We start from the raw sequence: 20072 nt of genomic DNA, 5'->3' as shown, positions 1-20072 counted from the left end.
ATCGATTGGCTCACAGAAAACGCAGCTTACCAGGAATGCAAATATCCACATTTTACCTTTTCCAACCATCGGTGCTTGTTTTTATATGTGGCACGAGGAGACAGAAACTGCAATAATAATGATTTTTTCTTCTGGTGCTTTTTCTACTAAAGCATCATTAACTCTTTACACATATATGGGTCGTAATTCCAGACCTATGGCTGAATGTTGTATTTCCTGTCTAACTCAATTAGTAAGTATATTTATCCTTTCTAACTCTTGCAGGCACCTGTGTAGAGATGTGATGACACTGAGCATACCTGGCAGAGCAGAATCGCCTGCCACTGCCAGACAGGACTGCAACATAAAAAGTCCCAGCAGAGAGGAGGTAACTACTCACTGTACTTCTCCACCCAAGAGATCCTGGGTGTAATACCAGTTCTGTCGTGGTTTAGAAAAAGCTGATAAAATTTATTTTCTTTTTCTCAACACTTTTTTAAATGTTTATCTGCATTCTCCTTTTCTTGTGTAAATAGTGGGCATAAGTTAATTTCTCCTGTTCAAGTGCATTCCTGCTGAAAGGACACCACTCATCCTTTCATTCTGCACTGACACATGTTGGAGATTTGCAGTGCTGCTCTCAAGCAGAAAGCCAGCAGGTATCACCTCACCCTCAAAACTAGGATAAGATGAAGAGAACATAGGTGGGCTGGAAAATAGCTAGGGAAGGAGGTTTAGAAGGACATGAGGATGAGGGACGTGATTAGAGGGAAGCTCCTTTGTTCTATTCCTGATTTATCAGTCTCATAGGAACCTCTTACAGCAACATTGCCTGTTTCAAACATGCAATAAAGTGACAGTACGAATAATACTGACAGCATAATCAGATGCTAACCAGAAGGTTAAATGAGCTCTGTGGGAGGAGCTAGCACACTTGTGTCTCAGACAACACGAGGTTTACAGAACACTGCCCTGCCCAAAGCCACCCTGCACAGCTCTGCAGCGTGGGTATTTTACATCAGTGAATGACATTAATTTTGACAGTCAGACTACCACTGATTAGTGTCAGATTTTCACTGCCTGACAGGCAAGCAAACCCCAGGCCCAACAGCACTGTTCTCCAGACTCTGAGGAACATCACTGATTTAGCACTGGCATCCTTCTAACACTATCAGCCTGTATCCTGTCATTGCTGTGTGTAAGCAGAGACCAATCCCACGAGTGTTTTGCCACTCCACATAGAAAAGTGTGGGTTTTATTTGCACCTTCTCATTTTAACCTCATTCAGGTTCTCAGAGATTCATGGTTTTGTTTGCTGCCTTTATAAAACAGCTGAGGCTTGGCAGTAACTGCCCACAGACAGCCTTGCCAAGTCCCCAGAAGCTTGTCTCATGTCTGGTTATACTTCAAAGATTTTTTTTCTTTTCCTCTGAAGTGCCTTCCTAAATCAGCTAACTGCTTTGGACTCCACATCTAGTCTGTGTGTCATCTGTGCTAATAAACAGGAGACTCTTGGATGTCTCTCAAGGTGTTTAGAGATCACTGCAGTATAGTTTACAGAGACCAAAACCAACTAATTAGATCTATTATCTAAAATAAAAAGGGCATTTGTTTACTGAATCTGGTTTTGCAGAACATTTTCTAACATGCTAGGTTTTGTATTACTTGTGACCTAAAAGCAGTACAATTAGTACATTGCTGCATTCTTCCTTGCTAGAAGTCAGGGCCAAATTACAGGCTAATTTGGAGTTGCCAAATCCTGACTCTAACAGAAGAAAGGATGAGTGGGAAGACCATATATTAAACACTCAGGAGGAGGAGAGAAAACTGTATCACGGTATCCTCTTCACTGCTAGGGAACCTCCACCACTTTGTTTGTTTATATTTTCAGTTATAGCACTGGCTATCTCCATTCAGGTAAAATTCCCAAAGGAGACTGATGGGATTTGATAGAAAAGAAATTAACCTAGAATTACAGGGTATAATGCTCATAATCCATCTTCTGGCGGGGAGTTGATCCGGGGAGCTAAGGGTAAGCCTTTGACCAGATGTCTACCGTTCTCCCACTAGATCCTTACAGTAAGCCTCCAGCTTAGACAGAGAAAAGAACCAAGATGCTGCTGTGCTGGAGCCATCACTATTTCATCAGTGTAGTGGATAATACCAGCTTATACGGTTCTGAAGTCTCCAAAGGAAGAAAAGGAGTTTATGAAGACAAAGAGGAGTGGATGTAATTTGGAAAATAAAAGGAAGACATACACTGAGAAAGGAATGGATGCTATTTTGTCAGGAGACAGCGCAGGGCGGATGAAGTAAATACAAAAGCAGGGAAAATCTTGCCTTCTGAAAGAATAAGCAAAGAGATATTTTATTTTACAACTTTTTCTATCTGTATTTAATTTCAAAGTGTCCATTACTGATTCTCTCTTCAAGACTTGATAAACTGGATGAAAATACATGCATCTTGGTTTTGTACTACAGGAATAAACTCCCACAACATGAAATCTTTTACAATGGCATTTTTTTTCCTCTCATCTTGTTTCCCAAGTCATCTTTGAGGTTATCAGTAAATAACAGACAGTAACTGGTTAAACAGTCTGTTACCTACTTTTCCTTTCATCAGTTGGTGAAAATCCTGCACAACCTACATACAGCAGTGCCAGAGGAAGAAAATACCACTTGTTTCACTGAGACAGATGCATACTGCTAAATATAGATTTTACTGAACTGTTGGTTTCTAAGTTCATAGGACTCGTTTCCACTGCTTCTCAGTGGCTCTTTCTCATCTCCCATGTCATTGTCTTTCATCTGCGTAAAATAGGCAGGCGAAGCTTTGCATTCATAGTGCCTGTCAAGAGATTTCAGGTGGATCAACATATGAAGAGCGTAGGCAAGAACCAACAGCAGAATCAGTGACATAACCAGTCCCATAAGTATCGCTGGAGAGAAAATGGATGCACAGTCTTTTGCATAGGCAAAATGTCCTTCTTGAATGTTAAAACCTTGAATCTACAAAGAGAACAAAAGGGCTTGTATTAAATAAAGTACTTGTGTCTCAGTTACATACAGCTTCATGAATTTGCTCCTGGTGGCAGGCAGAATTTTTCATTTAATACCTGCATACTGCAAAATTGTACCTATCAGTGCTAGCTGGAGTTAATGCTCAGAGTTTACCCATGTCAGTCTTCTAGAGACCACCAGTTATTCTAATCCACTTCACTCTGCTGCCCAAGGGATTTGCAGTTGTGTTTCAAACAAAATCTTCTATGACTACTCATCAGACCCCAGTAACACTTAATCGTAATCGTGGTACCTTTCAGGTTAACAGTACATTTCCAGTACTGTTTGTTGACAGCCTCTGTTTCACAGTGCATAAACTTCAACATGACAAACAAAGAAATACACTCAATTGCCTATGCTAATATTCAGTTTTTCTCACCTGATCCATGTGCACGGTATATGGCTAAACTACATGAAGTTGCATTCAGCTATGGCCAAAACTACCAAACTACCAGTAAGTTTTACCTGTGCCTTTGATTCTAACATGGTTTACCACACTAGCATTCGGGGAATTGACTGTCCGCTCCACTAAAGCAGCCTGTGGGCATCTATCACGTGGTGAGAAAAGGGGATCAGCTCTCCCCCTCAGTCCCCCTTTTCAGCTCTTCAGGCCCTATGACTTAGGTATCTAAAACCAAGACATCCTCATCCAGTCATCTTAGGCTCCCTTATTGTCAAATGCAGAAAAATAGGCACTTTCAGAAGATGATTAATCTCATCCTAAAATAAGGACTGAAGATGAGTCACAGGAATTATCCACTGGCTTTAGAGGCAGGCTGGGGTGACTATAATCAGAGCACAAGGTTAAAATTACTAGGCATCAAAAGTTAAGTGAGATGAATCCCATACTTGGTGACTGATGTTGTTGATGCCAGGTTGAAGAGCCCAGCTCAGAGAGATGTTAACACTAACATTTAAATTCATTCCGCACACTAATGGGAAACCCACACAAGAGACTACAGAAAATGTATATAGCCCTTCATTTCCTTGGACAGGAAGGTGAGCATAATAATTTAAGTCTTCATTTCTATTTCAAGTTTCCATGGACATCCTGTAAACTGTACATGGAAGGTCATATACTTTCTTGGCAGTGAAGTGCAAAATTTCCCATCAGTCTACCTATGGAATCCATTTGGCTTAATTCCATCACATTACCTGGAAATCAATAAAAGTGACTTCCCAAAGCTTTGAAAGATCATTTGCAGAGCTGGGTACAAGCAGTGCATCGTATCTCTGCAAGCTGCTCACGTGTTCACAGTGGTAGGAGTAACTTGCTGGTGCATATATTCTGGTTGCATTGAACGTTGCCTGTATGGAGTGGTTGTAAAGAAGCTGCAGTCTGTGTAAACTAAACCAGTTCTGAACAGACAGCTGGTAATAGCTGGCTGTTAACAAGAATCTGAAAATACGTATGGGAAGAAAGGTGAGTAAGTCTACCTAAGAGTTACAACTATTAAATTCAAATGTTGAACAATCTTAGAAGACACACTGGTATTACCAGAGTTTCACCCATTTATACCAGTGGGAGCTCTAGCCACTTCTACTGAGTCTGGAAAGTGATCTGAGGTTCTTCACTGCTGCAGCTGAAGGAGTTTGCTGCCATCCCACACACTGAGGGGTTTTTACTAAATGACTTCGAAAAATCTGTATGCAACATTGGTATTGCACTTCCATAAAAGATACAGAAAATTATTTTTCAAGAAATGTTGTTTTGTTCTGTTGACAAGAAACAAACATAAAGTAGGTCATAGTCTGATGCCTGAGCAGCCCACACTATCAGTTCTTGTGGCAAAATTTCCAGACAAAGATGTAGCTAATTAGCAAAGTTTAGCAAAAATTTCAGACACGGGAAGAATCTATTTAAAAGAGATGACCCAAACTTTTCTCATTAACAGAAAAGTCAACATAGAAGAAATGCCTTAATAAAACAAGGCAGGCAAATGTTAAACCTATTAAATGCAGGTGTGCCTATTATATAATCAACAGCTTTTATCACATTATTTCCGTTTAGACAAATTCTCCTAAAACAAATTCCACAAGCAACTGCATAACAATGCATATTAACATGTGATTATCAAATATTTACATTATCATATAAACTTACCTAATAACAAGTCCCTTTAGATTGCCAATGTCACCAAACTTCAGAGAAAGCCTAGGCCAAAAACCAAGTAACATCAGGCTAGATAAAAAACTTCACAAATCTTAAGAGAAAAAAGCATCACAAAAGATCAAGCACAGTTATACATGAAACCTTTTGCTCAGTATACCTTCGAAGTCAGTGAGAAAAAAACTGAAAGGATTAAAACTTCCTCCAGTGAAATCCAGTAGTTCACCTGTTAATTTGAGTGAGGCCTAGACCGTCCAGAAAGAACAGAACTGCGTGTTTAACTTTCCACACAATTCAGTTTCACTTCTTTCAACGTCAGCTGACAATTAGGTCCATTTGATCGGTGTTCTTCTCATGCCATGACAATTCTGTCATGCATCACCTCTATGTCATTAGAAAGTGTAAACAGCCACATTATTCCTGTCTTTTTAAATACCACACTTCTACCATCTCTGGAATTAATGCATTGTAGCACTGCATGATTAAATGGCATGTTTTTTTGGCTTAACAGTAATGTTTTGCCTCTTAAAACCTGCATAATAGATTCTCGTTGTTGACATAACCTTTTCAGACTAAGTAGAGATAAAACATAGTGAAAACATGCAGCATTGGAAAGACTTCCAAACTTGAAGCTGAAGAATATTTTTTTAAAAAAACAGCTAGCCCTATGATTTCAGAGAAGATCTGGACTTCTTGACCTTGACTAACACTGGTACAATAAACCAGGACATTGAATCTAGACTACCCCTTGCTTTGCTACAAAGGGATATCACAGACAGCTGAGGACTGGACACAGGCAAATATGGCATTCAACTCAGTGGCCTGATCCAGAAGTTGGTGCATAAAAAAACCTGCCGGTTGGATTATTATATTTGTATAGCAAATGCATATGTGCTCGGTGTCAAATATTTTTTCCTGACTCCAGCTACTTTGAGTTGATCAGGCAGTGTAAACCACCCTGAAAGCTGGCATAAAGCCACAACAGAGTCAAAGAAAGCTGGAGAAGGGAGAAGCTTAAAGGACTTTTCTGGGGTGAGAAAAACAGAGCAATACATCCTGTGAGCACTCAGCCATCAACTGGTATAACTTAGGTCAGCCCTTAAACATGAGACTACAGGTAACGTTCAAGACAGTGTTTCCTTTTCTTCTCTGCTACAGTCAAATGCAGGTTGACTAAAAATCTACTCAAGACTCTTATTTGATAATTACACCTGAGTCTAATCTTGACTCATGAGCCCAGATTATCTATTTTCCTAACCATAGAGCATGATTTCTACATATAGGGACCTCAACCAGTACTTTGATGTCATCAGTGGCAACGAATGAATGGATACTTGAAACATACAGTTTTTAATCACTTGATAAATGGAATCTAGCAGAGATGCCACAGATCTGTTCGTGCAAACTGTCAAATGTCCTGACAAACCCCTCCTAGAGAGAGCTTAGAATAAGGAAGCCCTTTCTTGATTAGGATTCTGGAGCACATTCAAAGGGCAGGAGTCAGTGGGAGTAGTATTTCTTAATGTACCCCAAATAAGCAAAGTATAGAACGTGCAAGAAAGCAAAACCATTGGGGATGGGTAGCATTTTCCTCTCTCTCTCCACAGAAAAGAGGACAAAATGCTCAGTAGTCACAGTATGTCTCTTGACTAGAAAAACATGCCAGCCTCAGCTTCAAACTAAGCAACAAGGTCCTGCCTGCCTTTAGCAGCACACCCCTAGCTCAAGGCTAATCAGAAAACTATGAGAGAAACAAAGAGAAAGATCAAAAGACATGGCAGGTAAGATGGCTCTGGACAGTACAGAGCTTGAAATTAAACTTGGTGAAACACTGAGAAAAGGCATGTCAAGGGTATGCTGTAGAGTAGTTCTGGTTCCTGACTCTTCCTTTTTTAATGAATAATGTATTCTATAAATCCCCAAATATCTTTCAACATAATGCATCAAGCAGAATATGCATCCCTGTGGTGGACTGACTCCAGCCAGCAGCTAAGACCCATGCAGACACTCACTCGCTCTGCTTGCACCCCACTCCACATCAGGACAGGGGGAATAAAAGGAAGAGCAAAGGAGGGAATTCATGGGTCAAGATAAGAGTTTAGTAAGCGAAGGAAACAGGGGGGGAAATGACCACAGTTTTGCAAAGGCAATCGCTGACTGTCTCCCACAAGCAGACTGATGCCCAGCGAATCTCTGAGCAATGGCTACCCTAGAAAACACAACCGCTATCCCCTGCTCCCTCTACCCCAGTTTTTATTGCTGAGCATGATAGTTATATGGTAGGGAATATAACTCTGGTCAACATGGGACAGCTGTCCAGGCATTGTCCACTCCCAGCCTCTTGCCAACCTCAGCCTACTCACCGGTGGGGCAGCACAACAAGCAGAGAAAGCCTGGACACTGGCTCAGCAAGAGCCAAAGCACTGGTGTGTTATGAATAGTTTTAGTCACAGACACAAAACACAAGAGAAATACCTCCGTTCCAGCCAGAACTAGGACAATTCTTAATCTCTTAGAACTCAGTATTTACAGACTGAAGCATCCACTACTGTAACCAGAGTACGAGGTACCTGTGACAGTTAAGTAGACAGAGTAGCCTGCTGAAATCTAAGTCTCTAAACAGGAGCTCTGCCACTGCACTCCTGATTTTTCAAGCCTTATGAACAACTATAAAACTATACTTCTTGCTTTGAAATCCTTACTTTTGCATCAGTATATTTTCTGTGAGGTTACACTCGTTACTAATAAGACTAAACTATTTCTGAATTGCAGACCAGAAGAGAAGAATGAATCCTGGTTAAGTTATTACTTTTTATTTTTAAAATAATATTATTCCGTTCTCTACCTCTGCCTGTCAAAACATAGTGCCAGATTAGTTCACGTGTTGATGATGTAAAATTCAGACTACCTTGATGAACACTATGGTACCACAGGCAGAAAATCTGGCTTCTTTTCCAATTACACTTTTAGTTTTCTTGTAACCTCACTAGAATTTCTGTGCACCTTGGGTTATTCTTCACAGGTGTATAATCAGAAAGAAGTAACACCTACTTTCTGTGAAAATGTCTTTAGATGTACAGGTGAAATGTTGTATAGGAGCTACATGAAACTGCAGGGTTTGGTCATGTTATTTTTATTGGTTTGTGTCATCACAGATTCAAACACCATTTATCACTCAACGCTCACATTCAGCACATGCCCAGTTAAGTATCCACTTCCTAACTTCTAGACTCTTGCCTACCAGAATGGAATCAATGACCTGGTATTAAACATGAAGCCAGTCAGCATACCACATGGAGGGAGAGAATTAGTCAGGTACATGACAAAGGAAATTAAAAAAAATCTACATGCCTTTCTAGTATAGCCATGGGACTGGAGGCCTTTGGGTTCAGTTAGGTTAATACATAGCTCTCACTCAGGTTTAGCAAAAGCAAACCTGCTAAATACTGTTCATGCTGAAGAAATTCACGGCAGACTGGGACGTAGAGATCAGGGTTTTGGAGACTCTTCAGATCACATGCAAACCTACAGTGAATTCACTCTCTGGCTTCTGTAACTCACTTATCGCATCCTGGTACTTGGGGCTACCAAACTGCTCCTAAACACACATCAGCATCTTGTAGCAATGGTTTATGTTACTGCTGCCACACATCCTGTGAAGGGATAAGTAGCCATGCACAGCCAGCCCCTAAGACTCCATACTCAGTGTAAGATCCTCTATCCAGTCTCCCCAGCAGCTACGTAAAACAGCTGGAGACTAAAGAGATCGACAGCTTCAGCCTCATAGGCACCAAGAGCAAAACTGGCTGGCCACAGGGATTAACTGCGCCACTGCAAGAGATGAAGACAGCTAGGTATATCTACGTGCCCTGTGAAAGACTGGTCTGAAAGCATATAACCCATGCTGCCCTGCTGCCTGCAATGCCAGGACATTCTAGGAAGGAGCCTGCCCCTGGAGCTCTACACCACATGATGATACACAAGGTCTGGTTTCCTTCAGTATGTATTTACTAGACTTGTTATCTGTCCATTGGCAGAGTAGAATGCCACCTTACATTGCACTGTCTTCGCTGCAGTTTGAATCTCCAACATCCACGGTTGCATGGACACCAAACGTCTTCTCCGTCAAATCCAGCTGTGTGTGGTTTTCAAACTTAATCATGATCCTCTTGGCCCAGAAGAGAATGCAGGGGATGCCATTCACTGTAACATTGAGAGGGCTGTAGTGGCTGTGGGTGAATGGCCTCCAGGATGCTCTTTCCCACTGTCCTTTCCTGCTCAAGTTGTAGCTGACAACCTGATGGACCACACAAAAAAACGGCATCAGAAGATGTGTATTTCAGGAGTGACTCTCCATCCTACCAGAATAAATTAGGCCAGCACTTTGAGAGCATCTGTGGAGCCAGTTCTCAGCCACAGCAGTACTGAAATCCAGACTGATTTCAGTACTTCTGATTCTGAATCAGATTTCTGAAGATTTCTGAAGCAGAGAAATCTCTGACTAACCCCTTCCCATCACGGGAATGGCACCACACAGACCTCTAGCTCCAGCACAGCTGGCCAGAGTGCCAATATAAGTTATATTTATTCTACTAGGGTTGTAGCACTGGGTCAAACTGCATTCTTAGCATGCTCCCGGTCTCACCCCAGCACACTGCAGAGCTGCCAACAAAACATTAAAGCAAAGTCAGAATCACAAGGTGCTGATCACAGCAGAAGACTATCTAGGACACTTGCACGAATTACTTCAACACACTAAAGAGGGCTCAGCCTGGGCCAAGGACACAGCCCACCATGCTGAAAGCACACTAGGTAGCTGTCCAGGTGAAAAAAATGTCCAAGTCTACATCTACCTGCAGACAGTTTGGCTCCTGATGGCTTTAAAAGCAGAAAAATGCTTGCTGCGGAACAGGATGGCTCAAGTATGGACCCCTGCCTTTACAAAATGAGTCATTGGCAAGATGAAAACCTGGGGACTGCAGCTTCATGTCATCTGTAGACATCAGAAAAATGCTATCCCTTCTAAGCTAAATTTCATAGCAAAAGGAGGGCAATTGGGCAGTTGGGCAAAATAATTTGAGACAGTGAGTCAGAGCTCAGAAAGGACCTCAAAATTTAGCTGTCATTTCCATGTTTCAGACTAAAATTTCCAGACACCAGCTCTTTTCCATCTACAGGTATGACTATGATAATGTACACAATGTCTGCATGGCTGTTTTAGATGTCATATGATTAAGCAAGCTCAAATCCTGTACAAACAAGAGAAGTGAGTCCCAGTCACAAACAGCATCTTACCAGGTTCCAGAAGGGATGCAGTTAAGCTCCAAAGCTTTGTCTTGGCTTAAAGAGAGATTTTTTTTTTTTTTTTTTTTTTTTTTTTGCTCTTCAGATTAGCAAATCACATCTCCCAGCTCAGACCCTGAAACACCCCTTTTGATACTTGACCTTACGTATGGCCCAAGACTGCTTTAGGATTAAAGTACTCACAGCAACAAGCTGAAAGTAAGGTAAGAACGTGGTCAGAAAACGTGATGCAACAGCCAGCGAGAAACACTGACTATGACTGTCATCTGCATAAATTCTAAGGCTGTCTTCCCAGAAGCACAGATGAGAGATATTTAATCAACAGATGATTTACATTAGATTGCATCATTTGCAGGGGTTTTGGTACAGAAGCCTTTTATGCTCACTTTTTTACAAGACCTAATGACTGACCTCAGGAAAACTCCCACTAAATTTAACCAGTCTTGCAGTTTTGCTTCGGCTATTCTTTTAGTACCAAATGATACAAGCAAAATACTGGCCGCAGCAGTCAAATTACACTGTACAGAATACGGATGATAGGATTTGGTTCTTTCAGTAAGACCCTGTGCCCCAACTCACTGCCTGTCAGCACCAGCGATGGCAACTGAAGCCTCACCTCACTTCTCAGAAAAGCAGAAGGTATCTTGTACAGCACGTAGTGGATCAGTATCATACCACAATGATTTAGACAGTTTTGTTGGCTATTTCTTGTAAACAATGTATTATTTAATTCAATAATGTAAATGAAGAGATCTAGATGTGCTATGAAAAATCTTTACAGATCCAGTCCTTCAAACATTACCTGCGTAATTGCTACTTGATTTACATTAAATTTTGGCTTCACACCACCATCATAACGTCGACCTGCAGAAGAAAGTGTGTTGTTAGCCTACAAAGAAAACATCCAATCATTTATAAAAGCATGCTCTTGCACGTTCCTATGCAAACAACAACTAACCCGCATAAAATTTGTATTTCAGAATACCTGATATTTTTTTTGGAAAGTAATTTGGCTTGGTGCAAATACTGCTTTCAATACATGTATTTTCTGGTTTACTTTACCTTACTCATACAACAAGGTTCCGCTTCTTTCCATTGAACATCTTGCCACTCTTACTGGGAAGAACTCCTAATGCCCCAAAATTACAAGATTCAGCCTTTATTCATCCCAAACACACTTAACAAAAGCTTCTTCTTTCTTCATACAGCAAACTCTATTGTCAAAGGGTGTGTGTACAAGTGCATGGCGAAAACATGTTAACTATGGGTAGGAATTTCTTTCTCTGCATTGGTGAGCAATGGGAAGCTGTGACAAATAACCTGACTGTCTGACTGCTTGCCAGGAGAGTGACTTTTCACAGATCATTTCATGGACACTCTCACAGCTCCATCCTTCAAACATACAACTCTGTTTTCATTTAGTTTAAAAAAAAAAACACAACGAAAACACAAAAAAGACAAAACACTTCTTTCTTCCACATTCTCACTGCATCTCAGTCAGTTGGTAAATCATTATTTTAACCAGACAAGCCCTTTAAATGGTGTCTTTTAAAGAGAGATATGCTTTAACAAAACATTTAACAGAAGTCGCTAATGCCAGCAGAAGCAACATCTGGGAATGAAGATCTTTTATGGCTGCTCTAAGAGAACCGGTATTCAGGCATTCAGCTCACAGAAAGCCTTACCATTTCTTTGCAGAGAATCTTGATCTGAGAATGCATGTGAACTAGAAGAGAGGAGAAAAATATTTACTGTACAGCATCTGGATTTAAAGTCTGCAGCAAGTTGACTGGGGAGAGCTCCTGTTCCTGTTCATTCAATAAAACATTCAAAACGTAACTCATATCCTTGGCTAGTTAATGTCACAGGAACAGGGCAAATTAATCCCAAAGCTAGTGTACCCAGGGCAACAATGCATACATTTTCAGAGATCCCTCAGGTGGATCAGCCCTGCCAGGCATTCCCATATCCTTACCATATTTACTAAAGGCTTCATTACCCCTCTTGTCCCTTTCCATGGGACAACAGTTTTGGATTACAGACTGAACCAGTTCCAGCCCACAAGCAGGGGAAGACAAGGATAGCACTGCACCATCCTCAGCGCCCAGAAATAATCAGAAGCAACATGCTGAATTTCTCCAGGACAGGCCAAATGCACTGGGCTAGCACGCATTATGCCCAGATTTATAGCCACCTAAAGAGAGCTCCTCAGTGATTCCAAGCAATCCCAAACCCCATGGAAGTCAGCTGCAAGGTAGGGTGCAAGCAAAGCACATCTCAGGTGACAACATCCAGGCTCGTGATATTTTCAGCCTTTGATTTTCTTCTTTGGTATAATTTAGGGATAAGTCTTCAGGTGTTTTAAGTATGATCTGCTTTCCTGAACCAGAGAATCAAGCCAGTAGATTCACAAACATCCCCAAAAGACCTACATGACCAAAGTCCAAGAAACCAGTCTCTCCCTTAGGACCAGACTCCACTCCTTGAGTCACAGGAACTCCTTTCTGCCCCCTCCACACCACAGCAGCTTCTTTGGGACCTGCAGCCCCCTACAGTGGATTCACCTGATGACACATACCCACATCTTAAAGTCTGCCACCAGTGTTCCCTAGCGAGTGAACACGCCAGCACTCCCGCACTCAGAGCTGAGTATCGTTCCACAGAGACACTGCACAGCCTGCCCTACTTCTGCCCGCGCACTGCCTTCCAGGCCTTAAATGATGGTGGGGCCAGACCTCCCTCACCGCCACTTCACGTGGAAATACACTTCCATTTTCTTCTCTTGCCTTGTTTCTTTCTGCCTTTCCCACCCATCACAGAAGCAAAATACTTGAAAAGATTACACAAAGAACAGCATGTAAGGACTAGGAATAAAAGCAGTTTTCACTGTTTGTGTGTAGATTTGGTATTTGGCATTTCAATTGCGGAGTCAAGCCTTGACCTCACTGGGGAGCTCTCCAGCTGTTGGGTGAACCCACTCTCCAGTGGACGCCCTGGGTAGGGGGATCTGTGTTACCCACTAGCATGTACTGCAGGAGTGATCCCAACCTACTTTCCATCACAGTATCCTTAATGGCAGATAAATATGAGTCTAAACAACGTAACGCCATCAAAGAAGAATCGAGGGATGGTTTACAGCCTGCCCTGCTTGCTGCCATGCCCTTGTGGATGTGGCAGTCAGGGAGTTTGATCACACTGAATGCAGCTTGCCTGAAACCCATGGCAACGTTATCGCTTCAGCAAAGCCCAGATTTCATGTGCAATGTCTTGTTTATGCTCAAGGTTTAGGACAGCAGCAGGCTCTTCTGATCAGTGAGAATGTCCTTTTGCAGGCATACTCTCGGCTGCCACAAATAATCTCTTCTGTCCCCTTGCAAATGCCTCAAACCCAGAAGGCAAAACAGACAAAAGTGAAGCAGAGTCCATATACCAGCTTGTCACTTTGCCACCAGACACCAGGTCTGATGAGCAACTTTGCTCCAGACCATCAGGAAAGCTGCTCAGTCCCTTCAGCAACCAGAAAGACAGTTAGGGTCTGCAGCACCGCAGCAGTGACTGTGATCCGAGCTGAAAGAACCTTAAGACAATCTTAGGTTCAAAAAAGTTTAATGTAGATGACACTGTTTAAAATCAATCTGGTAGTTTTATTCACATATAGTGAGACTGATTTTCTCCTCAGCTGCAGCTGTTAAATCCCAGTGACTTCAAAGAGGCTGTACACTTGCAGGCTGGGTCCCACTTTCTCACACTGGCCAAGGTTTAGGACAGCAGCAAGTGGGTTTTGGGGGTTTGGGTGCCAAGGTTTGTGCTGGGCTGAGGTCACCGAGCTGTTCAAAGGTCTCGCACCTACAGTAAGCAGCCTTGAGATGGATGGAAAAAACCAGCTTTTGATAGATAGGTAACAAAAGACATGGCTAAAATGGACCAAACCTTGTTTTCTTGCTCAGACAAAATTCTCTCTTACGTTGTGTAACTATTAGGAACAATATTTTTGTGATTTGATGCAGCCTTATTTTTCTTTTCTAGTGTTCCTGCATGACAGATTGGCTAGAAAAGGCAATTTTGGGGTATTTTTCCATGATAATAGCTACAATAATAAGGCACACCAAAAGCAAACTCATGTAAATCATTTAGTTGAACTAACTTTAGTCATATTTAGTTGTACCTATATATCTATTTACTTACACTTAGTTATATGTTTAGCTCCTCCCTATATACATAATTAAAAGCTTACAGCCCACTACTCCAGCTTGGAAATCACCATGCTGTAGTGTGCAGACTAAAACATTAAGAAGACACCAGACTGATGTAAAACTGTGTAATACATTTCATCTCCTCACTGGACTTGAAAGGTTTTTATGCCGGTCTGGGAAAAGAAAGGGTTATTTTTTTTTCATGATTATCAGTTTAAAAAAAAATAATCATCACTTAGTTTCCCACCTGGGATAAGGCTAATATCATGGTCAATTACATCACCTTAAGGAATGCTAACTGATAGGCAACATCAAGTCTTGAGAAGAGTGTACAATGAATATATGAGGCATAGCTCATTGCAAACACCCCTGTAGGGTTACACCCTGGGAACAGTTATAACCGACCTTCACAGAGCCTGCCGGCACAGGGTGGGAGCTCACGACAATGCAGTTTGACTCCTCTGCCATAGCAACGCGCAGCCATGCCACTCCAGAAGAAATGTCAAGTTTCTGCTTTCAGGATGAAGATACTCAAATATAAATGAGTGCACAGCTAATAAAATAGTCATGCTTTCATGATGAATGCAGTGGAGAGAGTGACCTGGGAACAACTGCTAAGTACCACAAGTACAACAAGTATGACTAGCCACACGGCAGGTACCCTCGGGAGGCAGGTGGAGGCATGCAAGGGAATAAACTCCACCTAGGCACTCCTGTTCGTTATCTGTTTATTAGCAATGCTGGTTGCTTCCTTTCCTCCTGCAGAAGGTATACAGCCCCAAGAGAGAAAGATGAGGGAAATCCGTTACGGCAAGGCTTGCAGTCTTCGCTTTGTCTCACTAAAGCCAGATCACGATGGCAAATTCTATCAGTGGTGTAAAGGAAGGCTGGCCTCCTGGCTTCTGAGCAAGGACAAGCTGATGTTGATGTCGTTGGGTCTTTCAGCTGCCTTTGACACCCATAACCCTGAGAGGTGTCACAAAGGTGTGTGATCTGTGACAGGAATGGGTGGCCTTCAGTAGCCATCCTGCTGTCAAATCAGCAACCTTTCCGATAAGAGGCAAGCTGGGGAATTCACAGGTGGTCCCTGGCAGTGAAGCCCTTTTGCCCTCAGCTGGACTATGTTTCATAGAACAAAAGCATTGAAAGGAAAAATGGGACAACACCACCACATTACAAATATATATTCCCTTTTGTCTATAAAGATGTTAATTACATGTCAGAAACAGGACACTAGCTAGGACTAGAGCTTTCTTCTCCACTGCCTGAAAGACTATCAGCAAACAGTGGCTAGACCTGCAACTCAGTGACAACAAATCATTTTAGCACACTTAATTAGAGACTAGCCTTTTAAATTATTTTTTTTTCAGCCACTCTACCCTAAAACTTCAAATTCACTTGCACATGTAGTATATCTTTTGATAACTAGTATTTTTCCTTACCAATTCATAAATAACCAGCTCAGATACACCCAGACATGTAAGTTGTATGTCAAATTTACCATACCAAGTACGTCAGGAACTCACATGAAATTGGATTAGCCCTAATACAAAGCACTGGGATGACTGATCACTATGTAAGACCCAATTAAATAAGATTATAAGTATAAAGAAGTGTAAATTCCCTCTTATCAGATGACATTATCCATCTACATAAGATAACCAAGTCTGGCTTATTTGTCTGGAAAAGTTTATATAGACTGCAGTTTGAAGACATTCACATGAGCAGTCTTTTGTACACACAAACAAGCTGCATGAATAAGCCTGGCACTCAACAGTGACTGAGCGAGGAGCCCATAAACAGTTTCCACTCCATCAGGTTAAAGGGAAAAAAGAAAAAGGTAAAACTGTCTTTTATTCTTCATATTGCTGCTCTGACTAAGCGCATCAGATGGCAAAATGTACTCTACTGCAGTATGGCGACTACTTCAGAATTATCCCTCTAATACTAATGTTGCCCAGCTGCAGACTCCCTCATTGGCTGCTGAACTAGTTTCAGTTAATTTATGAAGCACTGGATTTCCAAATATTTGGAAATAATTGGAAAATAACATGTGTACCTTCAACCACACTAAAAAAATAAGCTATGATTAAAGGTGGTGGATGAATGCTTGCTGAGCACCTGGTAGCAATGAACTGGTTGTAGTCCTAGGGACATTGGTCATAAGTAATTTCAAAGAAGTTATTAAAATTATAAACGTGTAAGCCTGGTAGTCCAGATTCAGGGCAAAAGCTAGTTCCTTCTAAGAAACACCCTAACAAAAAAATCTTACTAAATTTTAAATGTTTAAATGTTAAATTTTAAGTTCTATCATTAAGATACATCTACAAGCCCATGACTCTTATATTTTTAAATTTTAAGTCTTCCGTGTTATGTTTTGGTAGCCTTACATGTGATTTGGCACAGAGACAGATTTATGCAATTATTTTACAATGCATTGAGTACGGGGGTTTGATTCGCACTTCAGTGGAAGTTCAGTAAGAACTGGATCAGAACAACAAGATACTCAAGCTTTCCTTTTTAATATATATATAAAAAAAAAAAAAAAACAGCTCATAGAACTTCTAGCAGATTAACACTGTGCAGGTATGATCCCACGTCCACTGAATGCAAAGACGAAACATCCATTCAATTCATTGGCGTCAGGATCACAAATACATTTGTTAATATTTATTGTACTAAAGTTCCTGTAATGCTCCACTGCTTGCTCTCTCTCAGATTTTGATCTGATTGCAAAAAAGTGCAATTTTACTAAGAAGACACTGGCAAACCCAAAAACTGGCAGAGGAGAAGAGCAAGTAAGCTATTTAAATGAAAACGTATTGTAGTATTTATCGGTAACTGACTACCAGATCTCTTAATACAAGCTTAAACAAATCACCACATGTCCTTCTTGCCTTAAATGCACAGATTTTATTGCCAGTTGTGACCTTCATCAGCATATTTGATCTGTTTGTTATTAGTGACTTTGGGGCATGATTCAAGTAATACAGTTTAGGCTGTTTTCACTTTTGTAATGCTTGGCTCTAGAAAGTCCCCTCCTCCCCCTGCTGTGATTTGGGCTTCCTATTTATATGTCATTCGAGAATGAAATAGCACTATGAACAATGATAAATCCAAATGTCCAGTAATCTTCTAAGTTTCATACTTCTTAGCAATATTGAATTCATGCTTCAAATATCCATTCTACACAAGTAGAATATTTTAACACCTATGCTTCTTGGAGCAGTTTTCACACCCTTGCTATTACCCTATTTAGAAATCTGTTCCCACACAGACCAGGGAAAGACAGTCTGAGAGTCATTAAAATGTAATTAAATATGACAGATGCCCAGAAAATACTTATTTTAATACCATTTCTAGTATTGTTTATAAAATTGTTTTAAAGTTACATTTTTAATGCACTGTACACTTCAAAATAATTCATTTCTATATTGGACCCAAGCATTTCCAAACCTAAAAAGAAAATTAAAACCACGTCCTGACATTTTAAACTGCAATGAAATCTGCTTCCACACAGCAAAAATGACCAATTACAACATTTAAAAGATGCACTCAATTCCACCAGTTTGTTGATACACACTCGATTACTGACCTGCCATCCGCTGTCGCAATCATTTGCTCCACAGACACTGTAAATCCCACATACAAAAAAACCAGTAATAATCTAACGGCAGCGTTTCTTTCCATTGAGAAGACAGCCAGTCCCTCCACACCCAGCACATCTGCTCCTCTGGTCCAGCGGGCAGCCAGCTGCCTGCACTCTGCCTGGCACTGTGATGGGCAGCAGGTCCAGCCAATCGTGGGTGGGATCCACCACTCCATCACTGCACTGGCACCCAGAGGAGGAATCCTTCATCTGCTCAGATCTGTTCTGACAGCAGCCACCTACCGTTGCCACATTCCAGCTTCCTTGTGAATCAAAGATTACACATTCTGGGGAAATAGTATCAGGATGTGAGCAGTTTGCTAAGGAAAAGAGAAATAAAATCAGACGGTCTCTCCAGCCTCTGAAATCACACCAAAGAGCCCTTCTTACCTGTACCCAACTAACCTTAAAGAAAGCTGAAGGTGCTGTTTCCAAACAGTTCTGAAATTTCTCCTTCAGTACGATAACCAAACAAGGAATTACATGTATTTTGAAGTCTTACAATACCTTCAGAGTACTAGTATTATCCCCATTCTACAAATGTGAAAGCAGACATAGCAAGCTTAGAAGTCAAATATTTGGAAGCAGTTTCCTTTCTTCAGCCCTAATTCAGTTTGTGCATGTCCAGCTTTCTGGTTCAATCATTTTTATACTAACAAATAACTCTAAGACAGAACACAGTTGTTGAATGCCCACAGAATTACAGTGCTTCTGTTTCCGGACTGTCAGACCAAGACATCAAGGTGCATATACAACACTGTGAATACAGCAGGCTGGTTCTGGGATGGGTCGTTCTCAAAAGATACATGGGTCGCAGGCACCAGTGCCTCTTCTGCAGACCCTCTGTCTTCAACAGCCTTCTGAAAATATACATCAGCTGTGCTCGTCATGGCAAAGAAGACGGCAAGACACCTGAGCTGACATCTCAAACCCTATGACCCATGTGCATTCTCCACACATTGCTCACTTGCATTCAAAGTGTCTACACAGGACCAGGTAAGCTGAAATCAGGTTTCTTACTTGTGGACTGGGTGCAATGACAGCGCTCTGCAGCATGCTGATGTGCAGTCTGGCCACCTTCACGAACACGGTCATGGATATGTGGGATCTGTGGGAACTCTGGGGTCCAGGCAGAAACGGTTCTTAGTACCCGCCTTCAGCATGGGCAGCTCACTCTCAAAAGGAAGCTCGGACCACTGCTTACCTGACATTTTGTCACACTGCACCCTTCTCCACTTAAATATCAGACAGGACATAGTCACAACCTGCTCCTGCTAACAGCTATATGTATTCATGTATGTATATATCTGTCTATGTACATACATACTTCACACACAACCGCTGCTTTCTCACTCAGCAGCTAATGTCAGCTATCTGCTGATGTGACCACATGGTAAGCCCTACTTCACTGATTAAGATCTCCTGTCTGTTGCATTCCAGATATAAGATAAAGATAGGGGCTTTAGCATTGTAATTACTAAAAAGGATTTACCATCTTAATTAATTTCTCCTCCAGTGGTACACAGAGTATTCGCTACTTAGAAATCTATCAACAGCTTGTCCTCAGTAGTACTGCTTCTTTCCAATTTAAGGAGGAGTCCAGATACTTAAGTGAGAATCCCAGCTTGAAAAATGAGATAAGGGAACGCAGTGATAAACAAGTACCAGTTGAAAATAATGTCTAAATTTTACGTGATGCACCAGAAATGTATGATGCTAAATTTAGAATAATTACACCAGTACAGAGATGTGGCTCAGCTGAAAATTTTAAGCGGCC

General features: G+C 41.3%; 1 protein-coding gene across 2 annotated transcripts; it reads right to left on the bottom strand.

Moving 5' to 3' along the window:
- Window positions 1-2315: 2315 nt before the first annotated feature.
- Window positions 2316-19097, bottom strand: LOC130142361 (V-type proton ATPase subunit S1-like protein). 2 transcript variants are annotated; one of them, XM_056324118.1, is made up of 8 exons: window positions 18701-19097; window positions 18539-18615; window positions 12139-12179; window positions 11256-11317; window positions 9205-9446; window positions 5144-5194; window positions 4195-4438; window positions 2316-2988 (listed from the first exon to the last, which is right to left on the bottom strand). In XM_056324118.1, the coding sequence occupies exons 2-8, from the start codon at window positions 18547-18549 to the stop codon at window positions 2686-2688; spliced, it is 954 nt and encodes a 317-aa protein (XP_056180093.1). In that variant the 5' UTR covers window positions 18550-18615; window positions 18701-19097; the 3' UTR covers window positions 2316-2685. The 2 variants fall into 2 exon arrangements, with proteins under 2 accessions (XP_056180093.1, XP_056180091.1); XM_056324116.1 differs by lacking the exons at window positions 18539-18615; window positions 18701-19097 and adding an exon at window positions 18242-18526.
- Window positions 19098-20072: the final 975 nt, after the last annotated feature.

The sequence above is a fragment of the Falco biarmicus genome, chromosome Z, assembly GCF_023638135.1.
Source record: "Falco biarmicus isolate bFalBia1 chromosome Z, bFalBia1.pri, whole genome shotgun sequence".
NCBI lineage: Eukaryota > Metazoa > Chordata > Aves > Falconiformes > Falconidae > Falco > Falco biarmicus.
The sequence above is the reverse complement of the archived record's forward strand: the minus strand, read 5'-3'. Positions and strand labels throughout refer to the sequence as shown.